Source organism: Chrysemys picta, chromosome 3, assembly GCF_011386835.1.
Source record: "Chrysemys picta bellii isolate R12L10 chromosome 3, ASM1138683v2, whole genome shotgun sequence".
Classification (NCBI taxonomy): domain Eukaryota; kingdom Metazoa; phylum Chordata; order Testudines; family Emydidae; genus Chrysemys; species Chrysemys picta.
The window spans coordinates 130,999,909-131,018,075 of NC_088793.1; the positions used below are offsets into that span (position 1 = coordinate 130,999,909).

The following is an 18,167-nucleotide window of genomic DNA, read 5'->3' on the forward strand; positions in this document are numbered from 1 at the left end:
ACCTACAGAATTTATGTCTTAATCTGGCCCTGAATCCCCAAGGAAACTCTGTTGTACCCCACCCTCAAAACAACAACAACTCTGCACCACTATCAATACTCCCTCTTAGCTATCACCTACTGCCCCAGGTCCTGTTATCCCTCAGTTCCTACAATGGTAAGTAAATATGCCATACTCATCAGTTATAAGAAAAGAAAACCTGCTGGAGATATAACAGGAGGTAATGTAATACTTACAGCTAGGAGAGAGAGAGACAGATGTCTAGCAGCCAGCTGCAAACTAGAGGGTTGTAGTTTGTCTCCACCGCATTTAAAGGACCAGCCCTAGATAGGCAGTCCTTACTCAGGCAAACCTCCCAACGAAGTCATGCAAGGTTGAACAGCTCTCGGCTGAGTGCCTTTGATGCTCTCAGAAGTCAGTGGGAGATGAAGGTGCTTAGCACTTCCCAGGATCAAAACTCCACTGTCTAGGGCAGCGTTTCTCAAATGCAGCCACCAGGGGCTTTTCTTGGGGCCACAGCCACCTGGGCAGGAGTGCAAAGCAGTACCTCTCCCCCAGGGCTACCAGAAGGGGTTGTGTCCTCCCCCAATCTGGAGCCACAAACGCAATATGAACATGCAGCCAATGAGCTTCCCAGGTGTGGTGAGGCTTGGGCTTCGGGTCTCAGTTGAAGGCGGCGGGTGGCAGGCTCCAGTCATGGGACTTTGGGCTCTGGCCCTGGACCCCAGCCACACAGTGGCGGGTGCCGGCTCTGGGCTCAACCCCACCATTGTCCCTGGCCCCCGCAGCCTTCTTTGGCTCCAGTTGTGCGGTGGCAGGCTCTGGCCCTGGACCCTGGGTTCACTGCCCCCCCCATTGCCCCAGCCCTCATTGTCTCCCTACCCACCTCCCCATCCAGGGCTTAATTTGTCCCCTGGCTTGTCAGGGCTTATTAAGTTTGCTATGAAAATTGATATTTGTACGATTGTTAATATCACTTTTCACAGCCTCCCAGCTTGCTAGGAAGTCTGCTATGAAAAGTGATATTAACAAACATACAAATATTATTTTTTGCAGCAGCAGACTTACTAGCTAGCAAGTCTTTAAAAATAAAGGCAACCAAAAACAAAATTAACAACAACAAAAGACAAGAATGGCAAAGCACCTCATTTCTATTCTGTTTAAGTAAAGAATAGAGAACTGTACATTATTTTTATTATTGAGTCTGCAAAAAAAACAACACCCTACATAAATAAATTATAATGATTTGCACATGTATAGGTGCATATTTATTTGTTTTTCCTAAAATTAATTATTTTAAGAAAAATTGTCATAGCGGCCACCAGCAAGAGTTGGTGGCCACACTCTGAGGCCACCAAAAAATGTATTGTGAGAACCCTTGGTCTAAGGCCAACTGAAAACTTCCGAGTGCCACAAAATATTCTAATTCCAACATTCTTCCCATTCTCCTGGTGAAGGAATATCACATAAAACATTCTGGTTTTGGTCTGAACAGCTGTAGAGAACAGGGAAACAGAATAGTAAAAAGAGAAGGCATTTGTTTCTGAAAGCAATTTTGTACTTCTTCCAAACCAGAAGGTCATGCTTAAACGTCTGTAGCAATAACAAGATGAACACACTTATTCCGCATTTGATTGTTACTATATATAGTGTTACTATATATAGTTAGCTCCTCAGTAGATGGCACTCCAGGGATTAAAACTGCTGAATAGCCCAATATGCAAATCAGGGCTGGGGAAGATCTGCTGCTGGGATTTACTTTATATTTGTTACATGTTATTAATGTTATTTTTCATAGCTTAGGCATTTGGGAAAGGTTTTGTTAGGTTTTGGAACAGTTCTGAAAATCACTGGAGTCAAGCATCACAAGTGTAACTTGACCAGCTAGGTAGGGTGGGTGGCTGCTGGCAGTAAAATGACAGATTTGTGTATCTGTTCCAGACAATTGGAGAGATCAGTCTTTGGCAACTCCTGTTTAACTGTTTAAGAGACTTTCCATAGGGTTTTATATCATAGCTTTGCTACTGTTTCCATCTTAATCTGGCCGAGCTATTTTCTTTCTGATGTTATAACTGGGTAGTCTCACAGAGCATGGAAGTTTGTTATTATTTATATTACTTATTTTTTATTCATCCATCACCCAAAGGCCCAGACAGGATTGGGCCCCATTGTGCTAAATGCTGTACAAACATAGCAAGAGCAGGCTCTGTCTCAAAGAATTTACCATCTAAAAACTCAGGCCTATAACTTGTTTCATGCAGGTGGACCTTCAACTTTAATGGGGTTCTACTCAGGCACAGGATCCAGCTACTTGGAACAAATTGCAGGATCAGGGTCTAAGTAGACAAAGGACATAAAAAAGAGATGCAACATACAAGCAGAGTGATCAGGTTGATGATTTGCAAACATATATGTTCCACATTTTATGATTTTTAACATTTTTGTTTGTGTTTTTTCCCTTACATAAATGTACTATGGGAATAAATGTGTGTGTATTGGGGGGCGGGGGTGAAGGACAGGCAGGGATGATTTAATGGTGTAACTGATCCTACTGAAGATTATCGCTGTGACTGTTGTGGAACACCAATCCCTTCTGGATGCTCTGTGTACCACAATCATGGAGGCACTTGCCATAGGCACTTTGAGCTCTGTGAGCTCCAGCCATTGGTGGGTTCCCATAATTACTCTTACATTTCAAATCAGTAACAGAGGAGAGGATTGCTCTATAAGGCTGGCAAAATAAATAGTGCAAATAAAGGCACAAGGACTTCACCACTTACAGTAAAGATCAAAACAATAGTTCCTAACTCAGCCCTCAAAGGTAGTCCAGTAACAGGGGTAACAAGGTAAAATACTCATAACCCCTCTCTACCCTACCAACCCCTTGCCTGCTGGGCACTGGTCTTTATCCTTCTACTATGGCTACAGCTGGCCCCTTGCCAGCAGCACGAGTTTGGGTATATCTACACTATGAAATTATGATTTTATAGAAGTCGATTTTATAGAAGTCGATTGTGTATGTCCTCACTAAGCGCATTAAGTCAGCGGAGTGTGTCCTCACTACCGTGGCTAGCAGCGACTCATAGAGCGGAGCACTGTGGGAAGCTTGTCGAGGAGGGCAGGCAGTTGTACAGTGGATGCAGCTGCGGTCTGTGCTCTTGTTGGCTTTCCTGCAGCTCCACCAGATGCCTGAGCATGTCCGTTTGCTCCTCCATTAGCCTCAGCATTGCATCCTGCCTCTTCTCATTGTGCTCACTTAATGCTTTCCTGGACTCTGCCACTGGATGCCTCCATGCATTCAGCTGTGCCCTATCAGTGTGGGAGGACTGCATGAGCTTGGAAAACATGTCATCGTGATTGCATTTTTTTTTGCCTTCTAATCTGCGATAACCTCAGGGACAGAGATGATAGGGGGAGCATAGAAACATTTGCACCTGTGGGGGGATAAAAAGGGAGAGTAAAATTTAAGATGATACATTTCTGAGAACATAAGGGAGACTCTTTCACAGTGAATCAAGCAATTCACAGCAAACAGCACATGTGCTTTAGATAAAAGGTCGCATTTTGCCTTTTATATTGAGCGCCTGCCGGTATGGTAACACATCACACATGGCTGGGCAAACAGAATTCAGTTTCCAGGCAGCCATGGTAAGCCAAAAGGTACACGGGTTTGGCTTCTAACGCCTTCATAACATGTGGGAATGTTTTCAAACTGCAGTGCCCTCCTTTCCCATAGCAAGCAATGCCGGTTGGGTTTGCCATTTAAAAGGAGGGGTGCGGTTTTCGGGTGCATGTGCAGCACATCCCTCCTTCCACCCTTCCGCGTGGCTATTTGGGACGATCCCTTCACCCCTCCCCCTGCCGCGTGGCTATTCTCAGGGATGATCCTTTTTAGCCAAGCGCAAACAGCCCAGCATGAATGGGGTCCTTTTACTGTTCCCTTACAAAAAATGAATGATATCACTCTCCTGAGGCTAACACAGAAAGATATAGACCGAATGTTGCTTGAATGCGATCAAAACCCAGGACTATTCGCTGCTATGCTTTGTGCTCCAATGATTCCAGACTACTTGCTACTGGCTTGGCATGGTAAAGTGCCCCACCATGGAGGATGAAATAAGGCAGCCCACCCCAGAAACCTTCTGCAAAGGCTTTCAGAGTACCTTCATGAAGATGTCCCTGGAGGATTCCCGCTCCATCCCCAGACACATTAACAGACTTTCCCAGTAGCTGTACTGGCCGTGAATACATCCCAAGTCTTCAGGGCAAATCAAACATTAAACACTATTGCTTTTAAACTCTGTAGTGTAGTTACAAATGTGCACTCACCAGAGGTGCCTTCTCCGCCTTCAGGATCGGGGATCCCGCCTTGGGAGGGTATTGTCTCCAAGGTGATGAAAAGGTCCTGGCTGCCGGGGAGACTGGATTCACCACTTGCCTGCTGTGCATTCTCCTCCTCCTCCTCATCCACAAAATCCTCCTCCGTGTTGCGTGAGACTCCCCCCTTGCAGGTGACTACGGACAGTGGTGGGGTACTGGTAGGGTCCCCCCCTAGAATGCCATGCAGCTGATCATAGAAGTGGCATGTATGGGGCTCTGACCCAGAGCGACTGTTTGCCTCCTTTGTCTTTTGGTAGGCTTGCCTGAGCTCCTTAACTTACACGTAGCACCGCTGTGTGTCCCTGTTGTAGCCTCTGTCCATCATGCCCTGTGTGATTTTTGGCATATATATCAGCATTTCTTCTTTTTGATCAGAGTTCTGCCTGCAGAGATTCTTCTCCCCATACAGCAATCAAATCCAGTGTCTCCCGTTCGGTCCATGCTGGAGCTCGTTTGCGATTCTGGGGGGACTGTATGGTCACCTGTGCTGCTGAGCTCATCACACTGACCAAACAGGAAATGAAATTGCCAGGGCTTTTCCTGTGTACCTGGCTAGTGCATCGGAGTTGAAAGTGCTGTCTAGAGCGGTCACATTGGAGCACTCTGGAATAGCTCCCGGAGGCCAATAATGTTGATTTGCATCTGTACTACCCCAAATTCAACCCAGCAAGGCTGATTTTAATGCTACCCCCCTCGCCGGGGAGGAGTACAGAAGTCGATTTTAAGAGCCCTTTAGGTCGACGGAACAGGATTGCTTGTGTAGACGTATTAATTATAAAATCGACCTAAAACGGCTAAATTTGACCTAAACCTGTAGTGTAGACCAGGGCTTTGAGAGTTGGAAGTGAAAGATGAGATCGGAGCAAACTGCTTTGTTACTCACTCCCACAAGCCAGCTTTCAGGCTGCTGCCTCCAACCTGCTTCTCCTCCTCGCATCCTGGTTCTCTGCCAAAGCCAGTCTCCTGTGATCTGCAGGATGTGCTTTCTCTAGGGATTATGGAGCCCTCTACTGGCTGGGTGTTGAACACACAGTGCCCTGCACCAGCTAGATCCTCTCCTTCCAGCTCAGCTAGTCTGGAAGGAAGGAGCCAGAACATTCATTACACTTGGGCCTAGTCTTCACTTACCAGCTGGTCCGGCGGCACGCCATCGATGTTCTGGGATCGATTTATCGCGTCTGGTTAAGACGCGATAAATCGATCCCGGATCGATCCCGGAAGTGCTCACAGTCGGCGCCGGTACTCCAGCTCGCCGAGAGGAGTACGCGGCGTCGACGGGGGGAGACTTCCGGCCGCGTCTGGACCGCGGTAAGTTCGGACTAAGGTACTTCGAATTCAGCTACGTTATTAACGTAACTGAATTTGCGTACCTTAGTCCGAAATCCGGACTAAGTGGGGACCAGGCCTTGGTGCAAGGGAGTGGAACGGAGAAAGAGAGGGGCATGGAAAGATAGGGAAAGCGGCAAACAGAGATGGATTAAGGTTTCCTAAGGCCCTGGGCCAGAGCAAGTGGGGGGCCCCTCCCCATCCCTTTTGCCTGCGGCCCCGCCCACAGCCCCACCCCATTCTGCCCCTTACCCCCCACAGCCCTACCCCTGTTCCAGCCACGGTCCTGCCCCATTCCATGCCCCGCGCAACCTGTTTGCTCCTTTCTGCCCAAACATCTAATCACACACCCAACACACATGTATTTAATATACTGTGTACAATAAAAAACTTGAGGGTCTAAAGGATGGTATAAGAGCAGCTAAGCACTGTACTGGGCCTCCAGGTCAATTCTTGGCTGAGCCACAAACTATCTGTGTGACATTGGGCAAGTAATTTAATTAGGGCTGTCAATTAATTGCAGTTAACTCACACAATTAACTCAAAAAATTAATCATGATTTTAAAAATTGTGATTAATCACCATTTTAATTGCACTGTTAAACAATAGAATACCAATTGAAATTTATTAAATATTTGTGGATGTTTTTCTACATTTTCAAATACACCTCCACGCCGATATAACGCTGTCCTGGGGAGCCAAAACATCTTACCGCGTTATAGGTGAAACCGCGTTATATCGAACTTGCTTTGATCCATCGGAGTACGCAGCCCCGCCCCCCCCGGAGCACTGCTTTACCACGTTATATCCAAATTCGTGTTATATCGGGTAACGTTATATCGGGGTAGAGTTGTATATTGATTTCAATTACAACACAGTAGACAATGCTCGCTTTATACTGTTATTTTTTATTACTAATATTTGCACTCTAAACATGGCAAACAAAATAAATAGTATTTTTCAATTCACCTCATACAAGTACTGTAGTGTAATCTCAAACAAGAAGCGGGCAGCATTATTGCCCATTAATGTAAACAAACTTGTTTTTCTTAGCGATTGCCTGAACAAGTAGGACTGTAGGCGCTAAAGTTTTACATTGTTTTGTTTTTGAGTGCTGTTATGTAACAAAAAAAAAAATCTACATTTATAAGTTGAACTTTGATGATAAAGAGATTGCACTACTGTACTTGTATTAGGTGAATTGAAAAATACTATTTCTTTTGTTTTTTACAGTGCAAATATTTGTAATAAAAATAAATATAGTGAGCATTGTATACTTTGTATTCTGTGTTGTAAGTGAAATCAATATATTTGAAAACATCCAAAACTATTTAAATAAATGGTATCCTATTATTGTTTAACAGTGCAATTAATCATGATTAATTTTTTTAATCACGTAATTAATCACAATAAATTTTTTTAATGGCTTGATAGCCCTAAATTTAATCGATCCTGTGCCTCTGCTCCCCATCTGTAAAATAGGGATCAAATCCATTAATAACTGCAAGATGCTCAGCTATTTCAGTGATGAGATCCAGATAAGCACATAGATAGATAGCAGATGTACCACTGAACACAATTTCAGGACTTCTTCTTTTGCAAGGCAAACTTACAAAGCAATATTAAAGGTTGACATCCCAGTTTATCATCCGCTCTATGGCTTTCAGTGATGCAAAATGATAAGGCTGTCATTCTAGAGAAGGATCTTAGAGGGTAGCAATTCACTAGATGTTCCATGGTTTGGATGTCTTCTCCACATTTACATATCAGGCTGTCCTTCATTTTCCATTTGGGTAAATGGAATTTTAGATAATTCAGTGCCCATATGAGGTTCTAATGCAGTTCACTGTGATCCATATCTTACGTGGCATGATGAAGCCACATGGTTGGTCTGTAGGATCAGTGATCAGATCTTGATTCTTGACCCCACTGCTTTCCCACAGCCTCTGCCACTTGTCTTTTAGTGATAGTCCCAAGGTTTTGAGAGCTTTGACTGCTAATCAGAAGGAGCTCCTGAACTTAAGGCAGCATGTCAGAGGGTTTGGAGATCTTCATAGATGGTCAAGTCCGGGTTCATTATTGGGTGGTCATATTCTCATATTATTGCTGCTTCTCTCATTCTCAGAGGAATGGTGGTAAAATATGTAAAAATGACAGGGAGACAGATTGTCAGTGCTGACTTCAGTACTCCAGTGACAATTCTCATAGCAGTATTCAACTGCACATCAACAAATTTTCTACCTGCCCGTTGCTGGCACCTGCAAGCCCCGCCCCTGCAGCTCTGATTGGGCAGGAGGGAGCTGCTGCAGCATGTGGAGACCCCCTCCGCCTCTGTGCCCAGGGGCTGCCCCACTGCAGGCTCCTGCTCTGCAGCTCCGGCAGCTCCCATTGGTGCTTTTCTCGGCCAATGGGAGCCAGGGCCGGCTCTAACTTTTTTGCTGCTCCAAGCAGCAAAAAAAAGCGCTGCCCCCCGCCGAGCGCCGCGCCACCCCCCCCCAGCGCCGCCCCCCCCGCCGAGCGCCGCGCCGCCGGAACACCCCCCCCAGCGCTGCACCGCTGGAGCCCGCCCCCCGCCGAGCGCTGCCAGAACCCCCCCCCAAGCGCCAAGCCCCGCGCCGCCCCCCCGCCGAGTGCTGCGCCGCCGGAGCCCACCCCGCCGAGCGCCACCGGACCCCCCCCCCCAAGTGCCGCGCCACCGGAGCCCGCCCCCCCCGCCAAGTGCCACGCCGCCAGAGCTCCCCCCCCCGTGAAATGCCGCGCCGCGCTCCCCCCGCCGCCCCTTACCAGGTGCCGCCCCAAGCATGTGCTTGGGTGCCTGGAGCCGGCCCTGATGGGAGCCACAGAGCTCACGCTTGTGGCGGGCACAGCACGTGGAGACCCCTTGGCTGCCCCTGATCCTAGGAGCCGAGGGACCTGTGGCAGGAGCGGTGAGTAGGCGAGCGGGGCGGGGTGAAGAGGTGAGCAGTGAGCCAGCAGTGGGTGGGAGGGGTGAGTAGGCGAGCCGGGGGTGGTGGTGGTGAAGAGGCGAGTGTCGAGGGAGCCAGTGGCTGGCTTGGCTGTCTGTCTAACGGGCGGGCAAGGAGGCAAGCGGCGAGGAGGCAAGAGGGGAGCGGCGAGCCAGCGGCGGATGGGGGGCGGTGAAGAGGTGAGCAGCGAGGGAGCCAGCAGCAGGCGGGAGGGTGAGGAGGCAGGCGGCTAGTGGGGAGGGTGAGAGGCGGGTGGCGAGCCAGCGGCAGGTGGGGCGGGGTGTGAAAAGGCCAGCGGCGGGCAGCGGGGGTTCAAGAGGCAAGCGGCGAAGGAGCCGGCAGCAGGTAGGTGGGTGGGTAGGTAGGTGGGTGGGGGTGAGGAGGCAAGTGGCGAGCCAGTGGCAGTTGGGGGTTCTCAGGGCGGGCATGGGGATTTCTGGCAGGGGAGTGAGGAGGTGAGTGGCAGGTGGGAGGAGGCGAGCGGTGGGTGGGGGACTGAGGAGGGATGCAGCAAGCCAATGGCGGGCCAAGGGGTGAGGAGGGGTGCGATGGCAGGGCCGAGTGAGGAGGGAATGGGACCTGGTACAGAGTAGGGGCGGAGTGTGGGAGAACCTGGGGTGGACTTTGGGCAGGGCTGACAACCCCCATGGAGTGTCCTCTTTTCTTGAGAAGTTGATCACTGGGGTCGCCTGCGGACGGGAGGTGCTGGGAGGGGGAGGAGAATCTTGGCTGTCAGTGGGTGCTAAGCACCCACTAATTTTTTTCAACTCGGGCTTGGAGTAACCATGATCAATGGTACTCCAGTTTTCCAGATCTTCTGTGAGGATGTGATGCGTTTCACAACTCATGCATTTTCACTCTCACTTTCCCCTTGGTTTTTATATTTTTTTGGTCTGGTGGCACCTCTGAAAAAAAGAAAAGTATTTTTTGCAAAAGCAGATGAAAAGTTTTTAAAAAGGTGATTTAAAAAATTTGGTAAAAGTGAAACATTTTAATTCGTGGGATTTTTTTTTAAGAACTAAAAGGTTGCAAAGGCGACAGGGCTGTCTTTATCCTGGAAGGAAAGAATTCCTGAGCTAGTTTCTGCTTAGAAAAGAAAATGCGAGGCTTGAATTTTGCGCTGCTGGCGTTTTGTCCAGGTAGTTCACCACGTTCACAGGAGAGAACTACATTTCCCATCATACACCACTTTCATCGGGCCTTAGAGAGGGTCCTGCACGTGGGACTACTTTAGCCACCAACTGAGTGCCTGTTTGGAAACATGACTAGTTTCCATGGCCTAGCCCTTTCGCAGACAGTGAGGCCGATTCCTTCCCTCTGCAGCGACGTCTCCGCTCTGACCACTTCCCGCTTTATGACAGCACTTTGGGGTTGGCTCTCGCAAGTGGGGGCATGGTGTCAGGCGCCTGCGTTAGACACCTGGCTGGGGGGTCCTGATGGAGCGCGGCTCACGGCGCGACTAAGGTTGGGGCTAGCCTGGCCGCTCTCGAGACTCCCGGCGGCGACACGACAGCGGCGGCCCGGGCGCGCGCGTGAGAGAGGGGCGGGGCGTCGCCTCCCTCGTGGGCCGCAGGGAATATGAGCAGCAAAGAAGGTGACGCCGGGGTCGCGCTTGGCGGTAGCGCCAGAGGTTCCCCCGCCCCCGGGGTCACGATGTAGCTGCTGTTCCCGGGGGTGGGAAGGCCCCGGGAGGCCCCTCCCTTCCCCCCGCTGCACTCGGGTGACCCCCTCCCGCGGGACAGGCAACAGCCTGCGCCCCCCTCTGCTCCCCGGCCCGCGAAGGTCTCGCCCCCACCCCCCGGCTTCGCGCTGGCGGGAGGCGGCGGCCAGTGTTTAGCAAAGGCCTCTTCCCGCTCAGCCCCTGCGGGCGTCTGGTTTCAGCAGAGCTGCACGGGAGAGAGCTAAGCGCTGTGGCTAGTGCCCGGAGCCCCGGGTCCCCATCCCGGCGCCTGGGCAGCCCACCAGGGCACAGCGCGGTGCGGGGCACCGGGCTGCCTGCCACGAAAAAGAAGCGGCGAAACAGCTTGTTAAAGGGAGGAAACCTTCAGAGAGCGCAAAGAAGCAACCCGGGGGTACAAACACCTCCCCTGACCTTTGCACTCACCTGCGCTGCTGCTGTGTAGACGCTTCCGCTCGGCCTGTCGTCTTTTGGTCTCTTTCATTCTCCAAGCTGAGGCCCCAGGGTTTGTCTGCCCGCGCCTGGCGCTGCTCTCCTGGTAGAGTTATAGCGGTGCAGCTCCCCAGCTGTGGCCACAGTTGTAAATGTGCTTATCCTCTTAAAGTTTATGGGGGCACTAACCTAGAGTGGTGCATCTGCATCATGCCTAGGGGCCATACCTGCATATATGTCAGGAAAAAAATCCCACACCCGAACTGTCATAGTTATACCAATACAAAATCTGTGTTTAGACCAGGGCTTAGAAGAGGGTGGTGTTTGTGCTGGTGACTTAATTTTTCATAGTGCTGTGTGTCAGTATGCTTCCTGCCAGCTCCATTTTGGGCCAGGTATCCATACAAACCACTTCCATCACCTCCCTTTGACTGTGGAATGGAGTTAGAAGCTAAAAAACCCTTAAAATTCAATGAAATGTAATTTTTTTTTTAATATTCAGGTTGTGGGTTTACTTTGTGTGGTAGGTAGATTTAACCATCCCTTTTATGGGTTGCCTGTGGTTTTCCTGTAGCTGGTGGTGGGTGATGTATCTGACATTCAGAGTAGAGCAGAGAGCTTCAATCCCTGTGTAACGGGTTTGGTCACAGAGACCTCCTTGGGACTGTCACCTGATGTGCTGAAATTACCTCTGGGCCTGTTTTCTCTGCCAGCTTGGGACTTCCAGAACCCTGCCTTGTTGAGACAGACACACTAGCCTGCTGCAACACAGACCCAGGGTCTGGACTACACCCCCAAAACTGCAGGCTTTAAGTGAAAACTACTTAGCAGGTTACCTGCCTCCAGCATCCAGCTCCCAATGGCATCCAAGCCCCAAGTAAATCCGTTTTACTCTGTATAAAGCTTATGCAGGGTAAATTCATAAATTGTATGCCCTCTATAACACTGATAGAGAGAGATGCACAGCTGTTTGCTCCCCCAGGTATTAATCACTTACTCTGAGTTTATTAATAAACAAAATCAATTTTATTAAGTATAAAAAGTAGGATTTAAGTGGTTTCAAGTAAAAGCAGACAGAACAAAGTAAGTCACCAAGCAAAATAAAACAAAACACGCAAGTCTAAGCCTAATACATTAAGAAACTGATGACAGGTAATATCTCACCCTCAGATGTTCCAGTAAGCTTCTTTCACAGACTAGACTTCTTCCTAGTCTGGGCCCAATCCTTTCCCCTGGTACAGTCCTTGTTAGTTAGGTGGTAAGCAGGAGCTTTCTCATGACTGGCAGCCTTTGTCCTGCCCCACCCCCTTTTATAGCATTGGCCCAAGGCGGGAATCTTTTGTCTCTCTGGGTCCCCACTCCTTCTCCTAAATGGAAAAGTACCAGATTTAAGATGGATTCCAGTATCATGTGACTTGGTCACATGTCCTGTGAGACCCCAGCCTCCATTCTTCCTGGGCTGGCCCACACGTACACAGAAAGGTTTGCAAGTAAACAGAGCCATTTACAGTTCATTGATTCTGAAGCACCCTTAATGTCACTTAATATGTTTACATCAGTAATACAAGTTTATATCTTATTCTCCTAACTCCAAACATAGAAATAATACATACAAACAAATAGGATGAACACACTCAGTAGATTATAAGCTTTGTAATGCTACCTTACAAGAGACCTTTTGCATAAAGCATATTCCAGTTACATCATAATCACATTCATAAGCATATTTTCATAAAGCATATGGAGTGCAACCTCACACCCTGCACTGTTGTAAAGGTCATATATGTGATCTTTTCAACTGTTGGAGAAAAAACAGAACCCTGAATTAATTTTCTGACAGGGATGTGAAGAAAATATTGATTTTCAATTTCCTTGTTTTGAAAATAACTATGTCCACATTCTGGTTTTGGTTTGGGATAATAAACAGTTAATTGAAACATTTAAAATCCTGTGTTTAACTTAAAATTGCTTTCTTTTTGAAAAATGAAAATTAACAAGACTAGACGCATGTATAAAGTTAAGTAGGTATATAAGTGTTTGTAGGATCTGGGCCTCAATCATTTAAATATAAAAATGAAGATATCTTACAAAAAGGAGGTAGAGAAAAGGAGGTACAAGTTAAAATGAAGATATAGCAATGTGTGTTGTGCAGTAAGTGAATCCTAAATTGTGCTTTGTCTAAAGCATAGATGGTGGGAAGACAAGAGGAGCACATAGCACAGGAGTGGAAGTTAGTAGGAAAATACAAGTTAGAAGAATGGGTTTTGAGGAGGGATTTGAAAGAGAAGAATGAGGACATTTGGTGTGTTGGAAGAGGTATGTGGGTCCAGCTCTAGGGAGCAGCCCATGGGAAAACATCACATAGATAAGTGAGAGGGGAGACAATAAGAGTGGCTAGAGCACAGGGAGCTGATATGGGAAGCAACAGATGAAATTAATACACTGAACAATAATTGCCTTCTTAAATTGCTCCTTCTATTCTCCAAAGACCAAAGTTCTGTGGTGAAAGAGGTACAGTGAGACAGTGGTAATAATTTTACAATGATATGGTTCCACTCATTCTAAAGGATTTCAAAACACTTTACAAGGTATGGAATCAATCCTGCAACCTGCTCAGTCTCATCATATTTAGTGGGTTAAAGGTTTCCGGGATCAGGCCTTATATATATGTGTGTGTATATCTATATCTAGCTCTAGCTCTATGTCTCTATATAATATACTGACGCTCCTCGAATTTTGCGTAAGTCGGAAACGTATACCCGACAGTTATGCCAAAAAAAACCCCCAAACCCCACCTCCTATTTCTAGCTTCCGGAACTTTTTCCGTAAGTGCGGATTTGCGTAAATCGGGTTTGCGTAACCCCGGGGGGGGCATCTGTACATATATCTGTGTGTGTGCGCGCATGTGCATGCCTAATTTTATTTATATAGAGGGAGAGAGAGAGAGAGATATCTCTAAAAGTGACGGGGATCTTTTGGTGCTCCATCATGCTTCAATTGAAATCAAGAGCAGGCTTGCTATTGATTTCAATGGAAGAATAATGGAGTCCATAATGTTTACACAAAGCAACCAAGACTTCAGTTTTTATGTCCCTTACAGTATTCTTTACAGTAAACTGGATAGAGTCGAATTATAGTTACCTTGGAAGGATGAGGAATCCGGTGGCACCTTAAAGACTAACAGATTTATTTGGGCATTAGCTTTCATGGGTAAAAACCCCCACTTCTTCAGATTAAAGCTTATGCCCAAATAAATCTGTTAGTCTTTAAGGTGCTACTGGACTCCTTGTTGTTTTTGTGGATACAGACTAACACGGCTACCCCTCTGATACTTGGAAGGATGGATATAAACTATTCAACATTGGATATGTTAAAAAACACTCCTGAAATGAATGCCATGACATCTGGTCAAGCTGTTATAAAACTGGTACTCAATAATATTTAAATCTCACATTTTTTTCTGTGTGTTCTATTTATAGGATCGGGTGGGTTCAGAAAACGAAAGCATGACAATTTCCCACATGGTCAAAGAAAAGATGAAAAAAACAATGTTAATTCGTCTTCATCTTTGATGGTGTCTTTTAAGTGTAAGTAAAAGTTGAAAGTCCAGATCATAGCAATGTATACAATAAAAGTTAGTGGAAATAAAATATTTAGTGATGGGGTAATATGGAGCTGTCTATAGGCAAAATTAAAATCTCTAAATTTGGGACGTGATCTATCGCTTTCTAAGCCAGCAGAATGCTGTGGTAGAGATGATGGGGTCACTTTTTAGTTAGGGGAAGAGTGAGACAGAGCACTTCTTGCTGATCACTAGGAATATGATTCTGTCATGGATCTCTGTTACTTCTGAGGCAGTGCTGGAGCCTTGTCCACTGGAACACTGCTGCCGGAGCAGCTGGCCAGGCTCAGAGCAGTGGCCCCCAGAGCAGTGGCCCCCAGAACAGCTCCCGCCACCCCCGTATTTTTAGTAGAAGTCAGGGACAGGTTGCAGGTTTCTGTGAATTTTTGTTTATTGCCTATGACCTATCCCTGACTTACTAAAAATACCCATGACAGAATCTTAACCTTGCTCATCACCTTTGAAAGGAGAGCTTTGCTGCTCACAACTGACAGTTATAGTTATTTGAGACTAGGGCTTGTTTACACGCAGAAGTTTTTTAACTAGTTTAGTTGTTAAACTAGTGCAAACCCATGTGTAGACATTTATTTTGGTTTGAGAGTCTTATTTTGATTTAGCCTTAAACCTGTTCCTAATTTAAACTAAATCAAAATAAGCTTGGTTTAAACCAAAATAAACTATCCAACCTTTTTGTCATAATGATAGACTTAGAAATGCAACCCAATAATATGGCTTGTACCTTTGTCACTGATTTTTCTTTATGACTCTTCTTTAAGTGATTACACAGCGCTTTGCACTAGTTCAACTGCTTTTAAAAAAATCACCTTAAATGCACCTTTCTTATGTAGACACACCTTAGTACACCTGCAAGGTGGGTTTTGTAGGGGAAACTGACTTGATTAAAGCACACTGATATGATCCAGACCCCTGATTTAATATCTCAACAAGGTTGCTCCACTTTTCTTTTAAGGGTTGAGTACTGTGAAGAGGGAAGAATCCAAGGATAATTGTGTGGGGTCGGGGAGTCCTTGCAACATGAAAAAAAGCTAGGAAACAGAAATTGGTGTGTGTAAATAAAACAATGGAAAATAATTGATCTGATCAGAAAGTTAAACCCATATCTTGGCATGATTTAAAATTATCTATTGGTAGAAGACTAATATAACTAAGATAAATAAGCTTTTGTAAAGTGAAGACTTCATTATTTGGAGCACATAGCTGCTATTAGAGAAGGTTTCTACTGATTGTCAGTAATTGATATTGTTGTTTTTCCAAAACTAGATATTTTGTATGTCTGTAAACAAACAAAAATTAACTTTGTGGTGCAGCTGTAGCATGATTATTAATGGTATCCGGTGTTATATAAAAATGAGTGATTCGAATTCTTCAAAAATAAATTCACATGAATGAAACTTTATATTTTGTTAATGTTTGTGTGCACTGTTAATTGTCTGATATTAAGGACCTCTAGTTTATCATGCTTTAAACCCTTCCCTTCCCTGAGGCCCCTATAATACTACAGGCATTAGTATGAATCTATAAATAAGGCTGTGGTGAGATTTGCATTTAAAGAAGAGCAACAATCCGATTTCACACTTTAATAATTGACCATAGGTCTTGTCTAGACTGGGAAAATGCATCCTGTTAGGAAATGTGTTGATTAACATTTTGTAACTAGCACAGTGTTCAAAATTATTTTTCTTTTAGTGTGAACAGAGACAGTTGTGTTTAGAAACATGCTAACTGGTCGAACCACAGAGTTGCATGTATGTTTACACCGCAGCTGGGAGTGTGCTTCCCAGCACGAGTCGGCACACATGCTCTTGCTCTACTCAAGCTAGCGTGTTAAAAATAGTTGGGGTTGGCATAGGTGGCAGTTCAGACTCCCTCCCAGATCCCCCAGGGATGTACTCGGGTGACTAGTCTGAGCTGCTGACCATGCTACCACTGGCTACACTGCTATTTTTAGCACACTAATTTGAACAGAGCTAGCATATGTGTCTACTGCTGGGAGGCATGCTCCCAGCTGCATTGTAGATATAACCTTAATTAACTTGTTTTCTGATATGTTTTCTCAGTATAGACAAAAGCCTTCCTCTCCAAATTAGGCACAATAATATTCAGAGAACAATTGCATTTTCTGTGTAATATTTTTAGTAAAATATTTACTAACCCTTGCAGGGGGAACATTTAAAAATTCTCCCTTTTTTTTAAAAAGATGCCCTGTTATCAGATTTCTATTACTTTGGAATTGATTAACTTTGCCCTTTTGTTGTCCATTATATTTAATAAACATTAATCCCAATGCTGACCCTACACTATCTAACTTCTCTCCAATCTGAAGAATAGCTGTTCATCATGAATTTGTTACATTGAAAGAGGCACACATATTAGTATGTTTGACTGCCCTCTGCGGGATTGAATGTATGTATATGGTGGCAAGTTAGAGAGAATGTAAGAGCCCTAATACAAATTAATTGAGGAGAACTGTCAGAAAAAAGAGAGAAAGTAGAAGGTAAGGAAGAATGAGCAACAAAAGAAAGAAAGTGAGAACTGTAAATTTTTTCTTGATCACAGTCAAAACATTCTGAATGTTTCACAGGTAACTAAAATCCTTTAGGAATCATCATTATTTCTAAACAAACTGTTCACATAGACTCATAATACAGACATAACATGTATTCCCGATGTGTCTACCCTCCAAAGAGTGAGCGTGGTGGGAGGAGGTGTTGAGACATGAGTAGAAACAGAGATTAACTAGTACAAACCCATTATAAGGGAGTAGCAGCTAATTAGTCATATAAGTTATGATGAAGCTAAACCAAACAAGGTCCTCCATTGTGGCAGCAGGATCAGGCCATAAATTAGTATATTAGGAATAAAAATGACTTTCCTTTACTGCTTTTAAAATGTATTATTTATTGTATTTTCCCTGCTGTAGCCTATAGTAAAGCATTGTAATTGTGTGACCTTCTGTATATAAAAAAATCTAAAACAAATGTGAAATAATGGAAGATTAAATGTTTCTGTTACACAAATAGTGTAGGAATAGAATACTTAATATTATTGTACTAGACTACACATGAGAATTATTTTTGTGATCATCTGCATTCTGTTCTTAGCATTTCAACTGGAGCTTGATACAAGACATGATAAATATGAGAGGCTTGTGAAACTTAGTCGTGATATAACTATTGAAAGTAAAAGGACAATATTCCTACTTCACAGGATTACTAGGTGAGTCACAACATTAATTCCCATTTCCATGCTGACCCAGAAACTTGCTATTGCCTTGCAGAGTTTTCTCTATCTATGAGTAACAGATGCAATATTCTGTTGAGCTAGACATCAAGGAAGATAAACATAGGCTCAGTTCATTTCCCACAAGCTGTTGTGTTTTATTTCCTCTAAAAGGATATGTAAGCCAGTGGGCGCGTGCATCAATCGGGAAATTAAAAGTAAGGACCAGCCTCTAGTTCATGTCAAATCCATTTCCTTAGCGATGGCTTTATTAACATAAAGAATATTCCAAAACAAGGCCAGAGTAACACGGAACACTTGGTAACAGCCAACAGAGACCTTTCCAGCAAGCTGGGAGGGGAAAGAACACACCCTTCTAGGTAGCTGCCTTTGAAATAACTTGCCCATTTCTTTTATAGTCCCACCCCAGATCACCCATGTGATGAGCCAGGAACCTGGGTTCAACTCGGAACCCCATACATGCTGGAACTTAAGGAGTGTCTATATACATAGCTGTAGGGTG

At 45.4% G+C, this 18,167-nt stretch overlaps 1 protein-coding gene and 1 long non-coding RNA gene across 2 annotated transcripts in view; one reads left to right on the plus strand and one right to left on the minus strand.

Annotated features, from left to right (window-relative positions):
- Positions 1-1,145: 1,145 nt before the first annotated feature.
- On the minus strand, positions 1,146-8,153 carry LOC135982411 (uncharacterized). The gene is made up of 2 exons (XR_010599758.1): positions 4,330-8,153; positions 1,146-3,434 (listed from the first exon to the last, which is right to left on the minus strand). It is a non-coding gene; the product is annotated as an uncharacterized LOC135982411 (long non-coding RNA).
- A 1,907-nt stretch (positions 8,154-10,060) lies between these two features.
- Positions 10,061-18,167, plus strand: part of TSNAX (translin associated factor X) — a 39,778-nt gene continuing 31,671 nt past the window's right edge. The window contains exons 1-3 of the mRNA XM_005291220.5: positions 10,061-10,266; positions 14,262-14,369; positions 17,527-17,641. Of these exons, the coding sequence (XP_005291277.1) occupies positions 10,251-10,266; positions 14,262-14,369; positions 17,527-17,641 (239 nt within the window). The 5' untranslated portion in view covers positions 10,061-10,250. The remainder of the gene's footprint in view (positions 10,267-14,261; positions 14,370-17,526; positions 17,642-18,167) is intronic.